Source organism: Monodelphis domestica, chromosome 4, assembly GCF_027887165.1.
Source record: "Monodelphis domestica isolate mMonDom1 chromosome 4, mMonDom1.pri, whole genome shotgun sequence".
In the NCBI taxonomy this organism is placed as follows: Eukaryota; Metazoa; Chordata; class Mammalia; order Didelphimorphia; family Didelphidae; genus Monodelphis; species Monodelphis domestica.
The window spans coordinates 367,504,135-367,522,945 of record NC_077230.1 but is presented as its reverse complement, the minus strand read 5'-3'; the positions used below and the strand labels follow the sequence as shown (position 1 = coordinate 367,522,945).

Below are 18,811 nucleotides of genomic sequence, written 5' to 3'. Positions count from 1 at the left end.
TTGGGGAAGCTATTTAGGGATCCAGGGCCACTAAGTAGCCCAGGTTGCAGAGTTAACTTCCCTAAACTGCTCCTACTTTTTCAGAATCTCTTCTTTTTCTGAGTTCATATGCATAGTGTATGTAATAATCTCTTCAGGTATCTTATTTTTGCAGGAAAAAATCATTTAAAAATGAGGAGAGCATGAAGAAATGTAAGGGTAGTATTTTAATTAATAGCTCAAAGAAAGGAAAGAGTCTGTTAATGTAGATCTCCATTTCATCTACCTCTAAGCAACTTCATTTCCTCAGGAAAAGGTCCTAGAAAACATCAAGAAGGTACAACTAGGAAAAAGGAGGCAGAGTAAAGATCAGGGACTAAGACAGGAACGCAAAATAACATGAAAGTAGCAGAGATATGCCCTGTTATTATCAATTAATTAACAAATATTTATAATTTCTTAACAAAATACCAATAATATGTATTACAAAGTCCCAATTTAGGTTGGAGACATGGAAGCCTTTCTTTCTTACTGAACTTTATTTAAGGATAAATATAATGGAAATAGGTTTTGAATTATTATATATAAATATATAATCCAGTGGAATTGCTTATCAACTCCAAGAGTGGGGAGGAAAAAAATAAAATAATTTGTAAAAAAGATAAATATTAGAAAATTGGACATTTGGATTACTCAATATTAAGGCTAAGACATGTGCAGACATTAAAGACTAGAGGCCTTTAACTCTGAAGAACTAAAAGTGTCAACAAAAAGAAGACTGCTTCAAGATTTGTTTAAATACTCAGGGCACAAAGTTAAAGAAGTCCATCAACTTTCTTTTTAGGTGACCCATCCAAGTGTATAAAGAAGCAGAGACTCAGCAGGCAACACCAGCTAGTAATAAATAAATGTACTTTCTTCCTTCTTTCTTTTTTTAATGCTCAGTTCCCATCAAGAAGGAGAAAGGATATATTTTAAAATGAAGGTGATATTTAACAAAACAAAACAAAACAGTAATGTAAAACCAAAAAATATTGGCCAGGTGTAGCTGTCCACAACTATAATCCCTGCTATTAGGGGTGGAGGTTAGCGGATCAAGTTCAAACAGTCTAAACTGTAGGAGGAGTAAGGATTGGATATCCCCTGGTGGCAGAGGGCCACTAGGATGTTGTACTGAGTAAAGGATTTGAAGAGGTAAACTAGTCCAGGTCTGAAAGTTGTTAGAACACAATGGGTTTGTGTCTATGAGCAACTGGGCTTCCAACCTGGGCAAGATAAAGAATCTCCTCCCATTAAAGATGATGTGTAAATAAAGTGGTAATAGCTAAGATAAATGGTTAGGCATCTGTTACAAATGAAAGTGTGTTCTAATCAGTTGTTAGTATCCCTTAAACACATTTTTAATTTTTCTAAACTCTTACCCTTTGTTAACAATTGCCAAGAGAGAAGAGCAGTGGGGGCTGAGAAATTGGGATTAGGTGACTTGCCTAGGATCACAAAGCAAGGAAGAGACTGCAGCCATATTTCAACCCAATACCTCCCAAATCTGGCCCTGGCCCTCTATCCACTGAACCACCTAGTTACCCTCATAGAGCACACTCTTGATAAATGTTTACTAAATAAATGAGAGAATGAATGCAGTGAAGAAAGCACATTAGGGGAGAAGCTCCAACATCAGACAATAAAAAGTGGCTGGCAACTACTACTAAGAGAGCTTTTGATACCAAGCTGTCCTGAAGTTCTGGAAGCATTCCAAAAAGAAAAGAATTTGAGGCAAGTTAAAAAAAAAAGTCATATGTAATTACAGAAAGGTTCTGTCACTTAATATCTCTGTAGCCTGTAAGTCATTTTATATAAAACAGTAAATCAATTTCAGCAGATGTAAAATGAAGATCTGTAATAGTTACCTTACAGAGGAGGTAAAAAGATCAAATGAGAATAATGTATGTCAAGACACATGGGAACAGAGAGCCAGATGGGAGATCCTGGTTCAAATCTGACCTCATAAGACTTCCCAGCTGTGTGACTCCAGGCAAGTCACTTAACCCCCATTGCCTAGCCCTTACTGCTCCTTTCTGCCTTGGCATTGATACTTAGTGTTGATTCTAAAAAGAAAGATATGCTTTGTTTGTTTTTTAAAGGACACATAGTAAACCATTAAAGGGCAGTAGAAACTTGTCAGCAGTTGTTACTGATTCAAGTTAGATGGCCCAGTGTTGATTGCCAGTTAGTAACTGTGACAAAAAAAGTCATTAAACTTCTCTAAGCCTCAACTTCACTTAAAAACTGACAGTAATAATTATGCTATTTTCACAGGGTTCTACTGAGAACTGAGTAAAAATGGATGCTTTTGTTTCAAAGGACTAGCCTTATTACTTTCATATTATTTCATATCATATTACTTTCATAAGAGACTAAACAACTAAGATAACCTGAGTGACCTATTGGCCCATACACTTAGATGCTTACTACTTTACTCTTATACTAGGTAGGGATTTGTAAAAGGGGTTTTTTTCAATCATGCATGATGTTCAGACCACTCAGGCATTACCAAGGCATATTCATTCTTCTGGGGGCAATTAACCCCAAACAAAGCAGCTGTAGAGGAAATGAATAGCCTCAAGAAATAAACCTACAAATCTAAAGAAAAAGTGACAACAATAATGTTATAATCATTCTGACTGATCTTTTAAATATACTGTGTGGAGTGGAAATTGAGGGGACCTTGAAAATTCCAAAGTTCACCCTCTTTAGCCACTATTAAACAATGACCAGGGAAATCTATAACTTAAAATATAATGCTTTATTGATGAGAGAAATGGGGGAGGGGGAGCGCTGTCTCAAGACGTTAACCCAAGACAGACTCCCCCAAAGTAGTACCAAGGCACAGACAGATTAACTGATTTATAGAGCAACCCTGATATGAAGTTCCCAGGTTTACAGAGAAACTCCTAACTTATAGGAAGATAAAATAGAATTAACATTTCAAGAGGTTGAACACATTCAATCAAGCAAATGACATCCAAGAACAGCTTTACAGTAGGTACATTCAACCAACTCATATTTTAAAGAAGTGATCAAGGGTTGGAGACAAAGGTTTTAACCCAGAAATAAAAGAGCAGGAATATTTACAAAGACAGGAGTGTTCTAGTGAGGATCAGTCCAGCCATCAGGGCTAGATCAGGGAAGATACCTTGGATTTAATTCAAGAGACTTCTATGACAAAAAGGAAAATTAGCATATCAATGCTTATCATATAAAAACTTAAGATTTGATCTTGGGTACCTTAGGGTCTAAGACCAGTCCAGCCTAGGACTCTTGCCTCAGGCAAATTCCCAAACTCAAAAGTCTCAATTCAAAACACTGTAGAAGGAAGCTGGAACAGAAATGGATAGTCTCTACTAACTTTTTGAAGATATCAATAACCCTTAATAATTTGAGAATAACACACTAATTTCTCACTCCACACACAATATATACTCTATTCCAAAGGAAGACCCCTTTATAGCAGATTTTCTCCCATACTACCTGAGCTGCATAACTGAATTTTCTATTTCCTATTTTGATTTTGGTTTAAAATAGCTTATATGAATAGTTCCTATTCAACATAGGGATGAAAAACATCATTGGTAATGAACATGTTTTTCTGAAACATAATTCAACAAACTGATAAATACAAGGATTATCTTTCTTACCTATATCCTTTAAGCACAAAATATTTTTAAGGTGGGGGCAGCTCGGTGGCTCAGTGGACTGAGAGCCAGACCTACAGACCTGAGGACCTGGGTTCAAATTTAACAGCAGGCCTTTCCTAGTTGTATAACCTTGGGCAAGTACTTAACCCCTATTGCCAAGCCCATACAGTTCTGCTTTGGAACCAAGACACAATATTGACTCTAAGAAAAGGGCAGGGTTAAAAATAATACATATTTTAAGTTATCAAGCACACTAAATTTTTACCACTCTTCTCCATATTTCCTAATGGTTGTAGAAAAATATTAACAGATTAATGGTATGATAGCCATATTATCTATTTTTACTGAAATTCCTAATTGACTTTGAGACAGAGCCAGGCCTAGAGTCAGGAGACTTAGATTCTAAATCTGGCCTGAGATTTTTCCTAGCAGCCTTGGAACTGATATTTAATCCATATTGATTCTGAAAAGAAGGTAGGGTTTTTTGTTGTTGCTTTTTAAGTCTATTCCATTAAAGCATAAGCTCTGGCAGGACTTCTCAAATTGGAAATGCTTCAATTATGGGTTCTGATTGTCATGTGAAGTAATGTAAAAGAAGAGAAGCTCATCATTAGGTTGGCCACAAGGCAAATTTTTTAGGGGGAGAACACACCATGTCAATTTATATTTTTTTCATTTAATCTAAGATCACAAATTTATAGCTGAAAGTAATTCAAAGATCTATGGTCCAAATCACTCATTTTTACACATAGGGACACTGAGGTTCAGAAAAGCCAAATGATTTGGCCAAGTTCAAACAAGTAATAATTAGATAAAATTTAAAATTGGATCTTTTAACTCCAGATTGCGTTTTCCACTGAATGCTGTCATTTTTAACACTTCAATGCTCCCATCAATATTTTTGTCCAATTAATTTAACCCTACCCCGCTTGCTATTTTTAAATGTAGTTTATTTTTCACTGGTGACACATGATCTTCAAAACAAATTAAAGAACTGGAAATATTATTACAGAGGAAATTTGGATCAAAGAATCAAGCCAGCCAATGAGATTCAAACAGGAAGGACTATCAATGATGTAAAATTATCATTGACAAGCAGAAGGTAATGAACATAAGACAGAAAAAGCATAAAAGTATACACACTCACTAAAACCAAAGAACTCATTTTATAAAAGTATTAATTTTTTTATAAAACTTACAGTACTAATCTGCCCAGAACAAGGAGAACATCTTCACATTCGGTAGTTAAATATGGCCGAGCATTGGCAAAGCTCTGGATTGAGAGTCGATATACTTCCAGAAGGCATGCCAAGTGTTCTGACGTATTCCTGTTGCCTGCATACTGCAGCAATGTCTGTAAGACAAAGGTCAAGTTTTTTTTTAATGACATAAAATACATACTTGATTCATCCAAACATACCACTCCCACTTTTAATTCACATTCTTAGATTGTTTCTTTTTGTACTTTCTTCATCACTTAAGGCTGTTTTCTATTCTATCTTAAGGAGTGGAGAGTGAGCTCTCAACTCCAGGGAAAAGTACTTTGGGCTCAAGGGTATTCTAATCCTGGACACCAAGTGGTGCATACAGTATTACATGGGAACTATCCTCTAGGAAAAGCTCTGCTCACCTTTTTGACTTTTCCTATTCCTGTCGGTAGAAAGGCTGTCTGGGGAAGGGGATCAAGATTTGGCCAGAGAACTAGTAGTAAAGAACTGAAGTTCCAACTCTGCAGCAGCCTCTGACACATGCTGGCTATGTGACCCAAGCAAGGAACTTAATGAGTTTCCTCAAACCCATGTTCTATATATATAAAAGAAATGACTCGTCCAATTCCTACTCCCATCTATCAAATAGCATTAATTGTGAAATCTTACTCTAACTGTATACCTTCTCTAACATTATCCTTTATTCCCAAGGCTATTCTAGTCCAGGTCCGATTACTACAGGCCTAGACTATTATAAGAGAGGAACTCCTAACCAGTCTAATCCTGCTCTACCTCATCCTTCAACACTGCTACCAGACTTATAATGTACCGATTTGACTTAAAACAACACTCCTAAGGTTTTAAAGATCTCTCTCTCTCTCTAAACCCTTACCTTTTATCTTAGAATCCCTACTAAGTATTGGTTCCAAGGAAGAAGAGCAGTAAGGGTCAGGCAACTGGAGTCAAGTGACTTGCTCAGGGTCATACAATTAGGAAACATCTGAGATCAAATTTGAATTCAGGACCACCACCCCCAATCAATAGACCTGGCTCATTATCCTTGAGTCACCTAGCTGCCCTTCAATTCTTTCTGAATAGCCTCTTTTAACATTACATTTAAAATAATGATAGCTAGAATTCAAAAGGCACTTTAAGGTTTGCAAAGCACATTGCACATATTTATTTACAACAGCACTGAGACAGATGCAATTATTATCCCTATTTTACAAATGAGGAGACTGAGTCAAACAGCTATTAAATAGTTTACAGAAGTTTACATGACCTAGTTATTAAGTGTCTGAGGCTGGGTGTGAATACAGACTGTCTTGATTCCAATTTCAGTGTTCAATCTCTATATTATCCAAAGTACCTAATTTGAATGCAATTTTAACTCCTTGAGTGTTATTCAAAAGAGGCAGCTAAGTGGCTCAGTGGATTGAGAGTCAAATCTAGAGATGGGAGGTCATGGGCTCAAATTTAGTTGTAGACATTTCCAAGCTGTGTGACCCTGGAAAGTTACTTAACTCCCATTGCCTAGGCATTACTTCTCTTCTGTCTTGGAACCAAAACACAGTATTGTATTGACTCTAAGATGGAAGGTGAGGGTTTAAAAAAAAGTGTTCAGTCAAGATCGTCCACAAATTGGTACAATCCTACCATTCCAGTCACACCCAATACTCCTCAGTTCGTATACTATCCTTAAGCCAAACTAGGCTTATGTATTATCAGATCCTCAATGAATTGGATGATGTTCCCTCTATGCAGAATGCCCTCTTTGCCCCAATCCCACCTACTTGTATTCTACTCATCCTTCAAGAACTAGACAAAAATCAGAACTTGGCCCCATTGTATTCCCTGATTCTTATCCATCCCTTCTTCCCAAGAGTGCTAGGGTCTCATGAAGTGCCTGAGGGTCTAATCTGGTCAATCTCCTATATCCATCTCTTGCCTATATGCCTTTGCAAAGGCTGTCAAGCAGACATGGAATATATTTTCTCTCTATCTCTCTAGTTCTGCCTTTTGTAATATCAAGGTTTGTTCCAAAATTAAGCTCAAGTACCACTCTTTCAATAGGTCTTTCCTGATTTTCCCAATTTTCACAATCTCTAAACATGCAGTAAACTACCTCCTTGGTAAAATGCAAATTCCTTTCAGTCAAGAATTCTTATTTTGTCATTTGTTATTACCATATCAGTAAACACTTATACAAATAATTCTGAAACAAAATCCTAAAAAATTTCCTTCAAAATAGTTAACATTAAATGGTTCTACAAATCATAAATTCCTCCTGGATATTTAGATTCCTCCCTGGATTTTTATGTTACAGTTATATAAAATGGTAGAAGTCACAAAAGCCTAGAAAGAATAGAATATTAAGGAAAAGAGGGTGAACAAACTGTCAGATTCCCAAGAAGTAAAAAAGGATGAAAACTAAGAAAATGGCAGTAGAGTTGGCAATTAAGAGATCACTAGTAACTTTCAAGAGAGTAGTTTTGGTTGAATAATGAGATCAGAAGACAGCCATCAGAGAGTTAAGAAGAAAGTGGAAACAAATGGAACTAGGAGCACTTAGAAGCAACATTCTCAAAAAATTTAGCCACAAAAGGGAAAAGAGATATAGGATGATAGGGAAGCAGCCAGGCTGGCAAGGAGAAACTCATTGTTACTCAGAAAATAGGTTTGACAAAGATAGTCACCTCAGTTGCAAGCCTGAATGACAAGATGAGAGGGAGGATTTAGGGGATAGAATAAGGAATCCAGTTTTGTGATAGGGTCAAAGAGATGTTAGGGTCTGGCCCAACGAGAAAAAAGCCAGTATTAAGTTTCACAGAGACACCTCTGTGTTCTGCTGAAGTTGTGCCAAAATTGTTTATGCAAGTAGCAGGTAGGATATCTGGAAATGAATTATGGACCCTGGAATTGTTTTGAGTTTCTAGAGGAGCCCTAGAAATGTTTTGAGTAATGTTTTTACATAAACAATATTCTGTGGGAAAGAAATGCCTCCTAAATATGATGTAATGCTTAGCATTCTACTCTTTATAAAAATCTGTCTCATATCTGTAATAAAGAGTTTATGCATAACCCCATCTAGCCCCTCTCAGTGTCAGAACCCTGGCATCAACAGTTTTGGACATGTTGAGTTTAAGATGTCTACAAAACAGAACCCAGACATTATAACTCCAAGCTCATTATCATAAGGAAATTCCTTGCCTGGACAATTTTGTCAGCTCATCTTAAACACTTTTAAACCTCTACAACCTGAGTGATAGCCTCCCTGGACCACTTCCAGTTTCTACTTTCACATCATTTTGCCTCAGGCCTGGGGATGGCTCCACTGTGGGACCAACTCAATGACTGCCTGAATTTGCTATCATGAGAAGATCCAAACTTCTTACTTTGAAATAATTCGAAAGATCTTTAATTTTATACAATAAAAATAGTGTATTTTATCTCCTGTGATCCTCTCAATTCCTTTTTTAGTTTTGAATCCTTCCCCTAGCAATAGTGACAAAATGCATTTTCATACTTATTCGTCTCATTTTCAGAATGTGACCTTTTAAAAATCGAGGTCACACTGGAGGGGATGTGGCAAAGTAGGGACACTAATCCACTGCTGGTGGGGTTGTGAACTGATCCAATCATTCTGGAGGGCAATTTGGAACTATGCCCAAAGGGCAATAAAAGACAAGTCTGCCCTTTGATCCAGCCATAGCACTGCTGGGTTTGTACCCCAAAGAGATAATAAGAAAAAAGACTTGTACAAGAATATTCATAGCTGAGCTGTTTGTGGTGGTCAAAAATTGGAAAATATGGGGATGCCCTTCAATTGGAGAATGGCTGAACAAATTGTGGTATATGTTGGTGATGGAATACTATTGTGCTAAAAGGAATCATAAAGTGGAGGAATTCCATGGAGACTGGAACAACCTCCAGGAAGTGATGCAGAACGAAAGGAGTAGAACCAGAAAAACATTGAACACAGAGACTGATACACTGTGGTATAATCGAACGTAATGGACTTCTCCATTAGTGTCAATGCAATGTCCCTGAACAATCTGCAGGGATCTAGGAGAAAAAACACTATCCACAAGCAGAGGACAAACTGTGGGAGTAAAAACACTGAGGGAAAGCTTGACTACAGGGGTGGAGGGGATATGACTGAGGAGAGACTCTAAATGAACACTCTAATGCAAATACCAACAACATGGAAATGGGTTCGAATCAAGAACACTTGTGATACCCAGTGGAATCTCGTGTCGACTATGGGAGAGGTGGGGCGGGGGGCGGGGGGTGGGGGGGACTGATCTTTGTCTCCAATGAATAATGCTCAGAAATGACCAAATAAAATGTTATATATTAAAAAAAAAAATCGAGGTCACATCCACTTAGAACTTATTGTCATATACAGCATGAGATACTGCTCTAAAATTAATTTTTGCTACATCCTTTTCCTGTTTTTTCCAGCCATTCTTACCAAATATTTCCAACCTTATTCCAGCAGTTCAGGTATTTTGGACTAATGAACACTACATAACTGTTTTCTATTTGTATTGCATACATAATCTTTCCATTGGTCAACTTTTCTAACTGTTTTAGCAGGTCCCAAAATAGTGTTTGATGATACTTTGACTTCTACAAGTCTCCCTTCTTTAATACTGCAAAAAAATTATTTCCCTTCAGATTTTAGACTTTTTTTTTCTCATCAAGTAATTTATAGCTTTTTTTTCTCTCTCTAGAGTGATAATTTGGAGTCTTTCTCCAAATGACAAATGGTCAAGGGATACAAATTAGGCAATTTTCGGATAAAAAAATAAAAATTATCAATAATTATATGAAAAACTGTTCTAAATCCCTCCTGAATAAATACAAATCAAAACAACTCATTCCTACCAGATTGGTCAATATGACAATAAAGGAAAAGAATGTTGGAGATGTGACAAAATTGGGACACTAATGCATTGTTGGTGAAGTTGTGAATTGATCCAACCATTCTGGAAGGCAATTTGGAATTATGACCAAAGGGCTTTAAAAGGATGCATGCCCTCTGATCCAGCACTCCTAGGTTTGTACCCCAAAGAGACAAAAAAAATGAGGGGGGGGGGGGAGAAATGGAGCTACTTGTACAATATTCATAGCTGTGCTTTTTGTGGTGGCAAAAAATTGGAAATTGAGGAACTGTTCCTCAGTTGGGAATGGCTAAGCAAATTGTGATGCGAATTTTAGATTTACTCCACCCTGCTTAGTCTAGCAATCAGAAATGTATACACCCCTATTTAAGAATTAAGTATTGAGGAAGATGGCCTATGGCAGACATGTGCTAGCAAGGGACAAATAACAAACAATTGACAGACCCCCCTGGGCTGTCCTAAGTCAAGCTTAAGCTACTATTGGTACATGTGAGACGAAGGAAGTGATATAAAAAAAGTCTATATATTCGCAACACTTCCTCTTGCCTCTCTCTTTCGCGGCAGAGACATGGCTGGTGGCAGTGTGCAGGGTGTCTTGGCGTCTTGAGATACTTGCAGCTCTTGTCCGGGTTTGGCATGAGTGTGCTAGGTGAGTGAGTTTAGACTGATTCCTTTTTCCTTTACCTTCAAAAGCACTATCCTCTTAGGATGCCCCTCATCTCAGAGTAGACCTCATGGTTGGAAGCAGAGTTAGCTTTAATCTTAGAGGAGGCCTTGTGGCTGAGATCTCTGAACTTCCCTTAGTTTAGGCTAGGCTGGAAAATTCTTATACCTCTTTCTCTCTCTCTTCTTCTTAATTCCTTCCCTCTATATTAATTAAACCAGCATAAAATTCCCAAAGTGACTTGCATATTTTTATTGGGATTTGAATTAATCCCAGGCGACCAACTAAATTTATATTCAGTTAAAAAAAAAACACACCTAACTTTAACCCCTTACAGTAAGCCCTCACTATATCTTTATAGTGCACTTATACCACAGAATTTTTAATATTTCGTGGGATTTTGTGGATAAATACCGTACAATAGAAATGAAGTATGCCACTACCACTTTGGTGATGAAATGAAAGGAGACCAATCACAGTGCTGTGTTCTGTATCCTGAGTGTTGATTAACCCACTGACTGCAGCATTAGTCTGTGTGTTCTCCCATACTGTGCCCATATGTTTAGAAAGTTTAAGAGCATATGAAGTGTTTATATAAGAGTGTGGGAAAGGTTTATAGGAGAGTGGGGGAAGGGTTTATAAAGCCTTAAAATATATATAAATATAATCCTGCTACATTATGGATTTTCACCTGTTGTGGGGGTCTCTGGAACAAAACTCTCGCAATAGGTAAGGGATCACTGTATATGATGGTAATGGAATACTATTATACTATAAGGAATGATGAATTGCTTGATTTCTATAAGAACTAGAAAGACCTACATGAACTGATGAGGAGTGAAAAGAACAGAGCCAGGAGAACACTACACCCAGTAAAGTAACTGAAAAATTGTGGGATGATCAACTGTAATACATTTTGCTACTAATAAAAGCAATGATTCAGGACAATCCTGAGGGATGTCCAAGAAAGGATGTCATTCACATCGAGAGAAAGAACTATAGGAGAAGAAATGCAGAAGAAAAACATGATTTATCATTTATTTATATGGGTATATGATTTGGGGTTCTGTGTTTAAAAAAATGAATATTTTGAAGTAGGTTTTGAGTGATAATACACGTATAATGCAGTGGAATTGCTTGCCAGCTCTGGAAAATGGGAGGGAATCAGGGAAGAGGAGATCATAAATCATGTAACCATTGAAAAATGTTAAAAATTAAATGATAATTTGATAGTTTGACTTGTATGAATAAATTAAGTAGTACTGTCTTTTATTATATTGGCATGGTACAACTATGAGTAATTGTTTTACACTTAGGTCAGTGTTTATTTCTGTTTGTGGTTGTATCATATATTTCCTAAGTTATCAAATTCATATCTAAATATTTTGTACTTTTTAAATTTCATATATCCTATAGATATTTTGAACAGAATTTTTTAATCTCTTCCTGATGAATCTTGTTGGTTTACTGTGCTTGAGTTGTTTTGATTCTAGAATTCTCAATATAGAATTATATAATTATCATATTATATAGTTCTATAACCTACAAAGGCAATACTTTTATTTTCTATTTACCTATGCTTATTCCCTCGATTTCATTTTCTTATCTTAATGCAATACTTAGCATTTTTAGCTCTATGTCAAACAATATTGGTGTTAAGAGAGTCTTTTTATCTTTTATCTGAGAGTTGTTTAATCTGGGCATTTTATATTTGTCAATATTTGTTTAATTTAAATTGACAGCTTTCTTGACAGTTTTCTTGACAATTTCTAGACAAAATTTCAATTTTTAATGATAATTATTGTATCATCTGCATTCTGACTCCAACAGTTTTTTCTCTGGAGATGGACAGCATTTTTTGTTCAAAGTCCCACAGAATTGTCCTGGATCACTATATTACAGATAATCTGATTGTCATTTCTTATAGCATAATACAATAGAATTCCCTCACGATCATATATCACAATTTGTTCCCCACTTGATGGGTATCCCCCACAATTTCCAATTCTTTGCCACCACAAAAAGAGCTGTATAGCAGCACATTTTATGACAGTCAGGAACTAGAAAGAAAATAGATGTTCATCAACTAGAGAACTACTAAACTAATTGTGGCACATGAATATAATAAACTACTACTATGCTAGAAGAAATGTGCATGGTGAATATAGAGATTAATGGAAATATCTGCATGAACTGATACAGGCATTTCCAAGTTAGAAGAACCAAGAAAACAAAATACACAATAATTACAACAATGTAAGGGGAAAGAACAACACACAAAAAATTTCAAAGAACAAGCAAGGTCTCAAAGAAGAGATATGAGAAGACAATCTTGATACTATTATAGAGGTGAGCGATCCAATATACTGGCCAATTATGTTGATTTCCCACTTTTTTTGTCATTAAAAAATACTGTGTTCTATGTTGGACAGTTCTCCAAAGGGAGTATGAATAATATACATGTTAGAGGAAGTTAAGAGTGATTTTTAAAAGGGAGTGTCAATAAAAAAATACTTAAACCAGAAGAGATTTGTCAAGGTTATGGAAGGAGTGATAAATCCTGTCCCATTCCCCATAATCAGATATCTAGTTATCCATCTCAGGATTTTTCTTACACTTTATACATTCTGGCAGGGCAGAAAATGTTTCTAAAATTTTCTGTGGCTCTATATTATTCTCAGTAATCTTACTAGCAGCACAGGTTATTAGAAGACTGTATCATGGTTTTAATAAGCTTTTCTTACTTAACATACTCATATATTTTGTTTTGGCACAGTAGATAACCTCCCAAGAGACAAAATAACCAGCACTCCAAAGTACATTCCCTGAACACAAGCGAATAATTGCCTAATAATGCCACTATTATCCTCCACTTTTCTCATTAACAATTTACAAAAAGTAAGGTTTTTATAATTTAGGATGGCGACAAAGAATAAATTAATGAGTTTAAGAAATGATACCCAAGTCTGGATGACTAAAAGAATGATGGCTTCATTAAGAAAAACTGAAATTACATAGAAGGACAATCTCCCATTTCTTTCTAAAGAATCTCTAATCTTCAATCATCACATATTTACTAGTTCTTTGTTTACTATCTACAAACACACCAATATCTCCTAACATTAAAAAGAAACCTAAACCATCAAAGACCGTTTAGTATCTCTCCTCTCTTTCTTTCTAATCCAGTCTTAGAAAAAGTTGCCTCTATAATTATTGCTTCCATTTCTCCTCTCCCTTGGCTATCTGCTTCCTTCTGACCTCACTCAATAGAAGTTATTCTCTCTAATCCTACCCAATTTCTCGTAATTGCACTATCTGATAGAGCCTTTTCTCAGTTCTCATCCTTCCTGATCTCCCCTTTAATATCTGACAGTGTTATATCCATCCCTCCTGGATTTTGTTGATACTACTCTCTGGGATTTCCTCTTAATGGATTCTTTTAAATCTTCTTGACTGGATCATCATCCTCAACACCACCACCCCTTAACAATGAATCTGTCCCAGACCCTCTTTTCTTCCTCTATTCTCTTTTGGTAACCCCATCAGCTCCCATAGGTTTTAATTATAATCTCTATGCTCAGATGGTTCCCGAATCTTCTTATCTCACCCCTAAAACTCTTGTGCTCTAGAACTGTACAGCCAACTGCACACTGCCTCTTGGACATTTTTTTTTTAAACCCTTACCTTCTGTCTTAGAATCAAGCCTGTGTATTGGTTCCAAGACAGAAGAGTGGTAAGGGCTAGGCAATGGAGGTTAAGTGACTTGCCCAGGATCACAAAGCCAGGAAGTTTCTGAAGCAGTTGTGTTGTGGAATTTTCAGTTTAGGCATGCAGGACACCCCAATTGTCACTCAAAAGTAAGGAAAAAAGGAAATTTGTTACACATGCCTGCAGACCCAGCCAGGGATCATACCTCTAAGGACTGGGCACTGAGGAAAGGAACTCTGGGTATTTTATACACCATCAATTGGGGAAGGTTTACATAAGTTACATGATATACAATCAGGGATTTCTATGGGCTTCCATGGGCTATATGATACAAAAACAAAAGAGTTTCCATGGGTTATGAACACAAACATGATAGGCAAGTATGGGGACTGGAAAATACACAAGGACAGACATCCATCACGGATTTGTTAGGTCACAATATGGGCCCTATGAAGTGGAACCACTTTGCTTTGTTCTGCAGTTCCAGCAGGTGCAGGGAAAGGATGAGCTATGGGTCACCCTGTTTGTAGCAAGCAAAGCCAGTCCTTAGAGCATAAGGGAGTCCCTAAAGAGGAGATCTAAGGATTTTCCACTGCAATTGGACATTTCGAACTGAATCCTCTGTTGGCATCTCCAACTCAACGTGTCTAAAACATAACTCATACTTTTCCCAAAACCACAACTATGTTCCAAGCTTCCTGATTTCTGTTAAGAGCATTTCCAATTTGAAATATTTGTTCCTTTTGACTCCTCACTCCTATTCACCCCACAAAGACAATCAATTAACAAAACTTTTCAAATCTTCCCAACATTTCAAACATCTACATCTCTCTCCTCTCTACTTACTCTACACACTCAGAGTCTCTATTTCAAGTTCAAGGCCTCATCACCTCTTAAACTGACCACCTCCTGGCCTCAAGTCTCTTCCCTTCTAAAAGATATAACTTCTATATAGCTGCTAAAATGTTTCCCCTACAACAGAGGTCTGATCATGTCAGACCATGAGCAAGAATTTCACCTCTAGTGGCTTCTGATTATTTAGGTTCAATCAAAAACTTATGTTGGGCATTTAAATTCCCTCAGCACTTGGAACCCTCTTCACCCTGGATTATCTATCTAACCATATGACCTCCTTTCCTTTTAATATACCTTCTTCCAAGCCAACTTCTTTCTCCCCCCTTAGTGAGTTCCTCCTGGGACCTCTATTTTAGGGAGGAGGCTAGGCCAGCCAACCTTCATTTTCCCTCTTGGCTCTCTTTTTGATAAGCTGTAGCTCAAGTTGGGTGCTAAAAACAAGCAGGTCTTTTCCCCTCCTTACATAGATTGGAGAAAAGGTTAAAGAGAGAATAGGAAGATTAATCAAGGGTAAACTGGATGATAAGAAACTGATGGAGAAGAAAAATGGTGATCACTAAGGGCTAACATGGCTTCATGAAGAGTAGATTATTCCAGATTATCTTTTTTTTGGAGGAGGGGCCAAGTTTATTGGTCTACAGACCATTAGTGTCAAACTCAAATAAAAATGCAGAAACTATATAGAAGAGTCCCTGGGGGCCACATATAGCAAGCTACATATCAGCATTACTTATGTTTTACTGTATTTTTAGTTACTTTCCAATTATATTTTTAACTGGTTTAGGCTGCACTAGAAAATAAGTTATTACTTGCTGCTGTGAGATTAAAAATTAATATCCAAATACTTATAGTTAAAGATTTATTAATTAATAACTTGAAGAAAAAGGAAAATGATAGCATTAGCAAAGAGAGACTTGCCCAGACTGCCAAAAATGGGAAGAGAGCCAAGAGGAAAGTGTGAGAAGAAGAGTGAGCAAGAGGGCAGAGTTACAAAACTTATTTATATATATAAGAATGCAAAGGTGAGGACAAAGGGAAAGGGATGCTGGGAGATGAAGTCCAAGTATACAAAACATTTATTTACACACTGCTATGTTTCATATACACAATAGTAATTATAGTACCTGTATATCTAATTACTATATCTCATTCCCAACAAACTACAATCTTATCTGATCTAAAAACTCTTATTAATAAATACAATTATTTTGCAAGATAAAATGCAAGGTAATGTAGAAATAGAAACAAAACAAATCCTACCCTCCAAAAGGTTTCATCCTTCTAGGGAACAAAGGATATGTAAATATTCCTGAACTATGTTTTTAAGGAAGTTGTTGATTCTAAGAGGCAACAGGTAGGGGAAAGTACACTCTTGAGGCTTGAAGAGGAGTGCCTATGTAAAGACACAGAGACACTAAATTGAACCCTAAGTTTGTGGAAAACTATATGTCAGGGAGACTGGAATACAGAGGGTGTGAAACAGAGTAATGTAAAATAAGCTTGCAAAGGTAGTGTGGAGCCAGATTATTAGGGCTTGAAGTGGAGGAGTTCTATTCTTACATCATCAACTATCTATTGGACATAATGCTTTATTCCCAGAGGATCCAGATGGTACAGACTAAAATACACAATCTCATTGGTGACATTGACAAGCAGGTTGACTGACTCCCTGTTGGGTGGAGGAGAATTCAAAATAAATGAGAGACTTTACACATTACTATAGAAAGGCATGTTGGACAACAGGTAGATGATGAAGGCCAGAAAAGAATCCAAATTAGTTGGAAACTTTCCATTTCATTGAGACATCTCTTATCATGCAGGATTTGGGTGGGAAGACTTAGGATTTAGTTCCAGAGGTCCTCTTGCCCACCCTTACTCATCAGGCCAAAGGGGTGGGGATTCTCTAGTAACATTTTCTGGTTAAACAAATGTACTAATGTCTTAAATCAGAATCTATTTAACCATATCTAATAGACACTAAATGTAATCTATTAATTAGTTGATTAAGCTGACTAAATATAATCACTTCCCTGGGGACAGAGCAATAAATCAATCACCTCTCTAAGTATCAAGAAAGAAAAAGGGAATACCAATGTCAAAGGCTGCAAAGGGATTGAAGAGAATTAAGACTGAGAAAAGGACAATGTATTTATCAATTAGATCACTGGCAACTTTGGGGAAGGTGGGACAGACCTGGAGTAAAGAAGACTCATCTTCCGGAATTTAAATCTGGACTCAGACATTTACTAGCTGTAAACCCTAACTACTTCACCCAAATCACTTCACCCTCACTGACTCAGTTTCCTCATTTGTAAGATGAAATGGAGAAGGAAATGGCAAATCACTCCAGTATCTCTGCTAAGAAAAGCAGTCATGAAGGGTCACACAACTGAACAACAACTTTGAAGAGAGCAGTTTTGGTAAAATTATGAGCTTAGACGCCAAATTATAAGAAGTTTTTAAAAAGAGAATAAGAACAGAGTCTAGCCATAAATAGCAGAAGAAATATGATAGCTAGAAGGTACAGAAAGGATTGAAGGAGTAATTTTTGAGGGTGGAAGAAACATGGGGAAGTAAAGAAAGAGCCAGTAAAAATTGAGATTGAAAGTAAAAGTTGAGAGGACAGAAGAGGCAATCCATTAGAGAAGAGGATTTGAATGGAATCATTTAAATAGGCATAGTGGTTAGTAATAAGGCCACTACAATCATGTGTGACAAGGATAAAAGAAGAGAAGTCATAAGACTGATATAAGATATAAGAGAGCACTTACAAAATGGCCTCATTTTTTTCAATAAAATGAGGCTAGATTCTCAGAGTTAAGAGGATGGGGAGATAAGGAGTCATGAGCAATTTGATATGGGATAAAAAGATTTAGAAAAGCAATGAAGACAGTGGGGTAGTGAGATAATGAGGAAGGTATGGTAGTAGTATTGCTTAACAGTGAGGTGTTACATAAATTTGCAGGACACCATCAGAATTGTTGAGTGATTTTCTCAACTTTGTGCAGAAGTCCATGTGTAACAGAGATAGATACGTTGTGGCACAATCGATTGTAATGGACTTCTCTACCAGCAGCAATGCAATGATCTAGGACAATTCTGAGGGACTTGTGAGAAAGAACACTATCCACATCCAAAGAACTGTGAGAGTAGAAACAGAAGAAAAAGAACTGCTTGATCACATGATTCGATGGGGATATGACTGGGCATATAGACTCTAAATGGATCACCCTAGTCCAAATATTAATAATATGGAAATAGGTCTTCATCAATGGCACAGATAAAATCCAGTAGAATTGCTCATTGGCTATGGGAGAAGGGAGGGAGGAGGGGTGGGAAAGAACATGAATCATGGAAACATGGAAAAATTTTCTAAATTAATAAATAAGTTTTTTTTTGGGGGGAGTACATGTGTAAGAGTGAAGGTGGTAGATGGGGGAAATGATCCAACTTGAGGGATGGCAAGGCCAATCTGCCAAATTAATAAGGGGGTTAGGCACTCAAGAGAAGAAGAGGACAGTCTAGAATTGAATTGGTTCACCAAGAGGTCATGATGAAGAAAAGAGGAGAGTGGCTAATGTAGGGGAAATGGCCTAAGAGAGACTGGGTCAAGGAATTGGAGTTCGCAGTGGGGGTGAGGAATAGAATTTGGCAAGTGAAGGCAGAGGGAGAGACAGAAAGCCAAAAGATTATGGTTGGGAAAGTGATTGAGAAATTCTTGAATGTAGAAGTGGTACATTTGTGGGTTATAATAAGATCAAAGATATAACCATTTTTCTGTACTGCTGAAGTGGG

General features: G+C 36.9%; 1 protein-coding gene across 1 annotated transcript in view; it reads right to left on the bottom strand.

Moving 5' to 3' along the window:
* Positions 1-18,811, bottom strand: part of RLF (RLF zinc finger) — a 109,175-nt gene that overhangs the window by 60,341 nt on the left and 30,023 nt on the right. Inside the window, exon 2 of the mRNA XM_056795218.1 lies at positions 4,874-5,028. Coding sequence (XP_056651196.1) covers positions 4,874-5,028 — 155 coding nt within the window. The remainder of the gene's footprint in view (positions 1-4,873; positions 5,029-18,811) is intronic.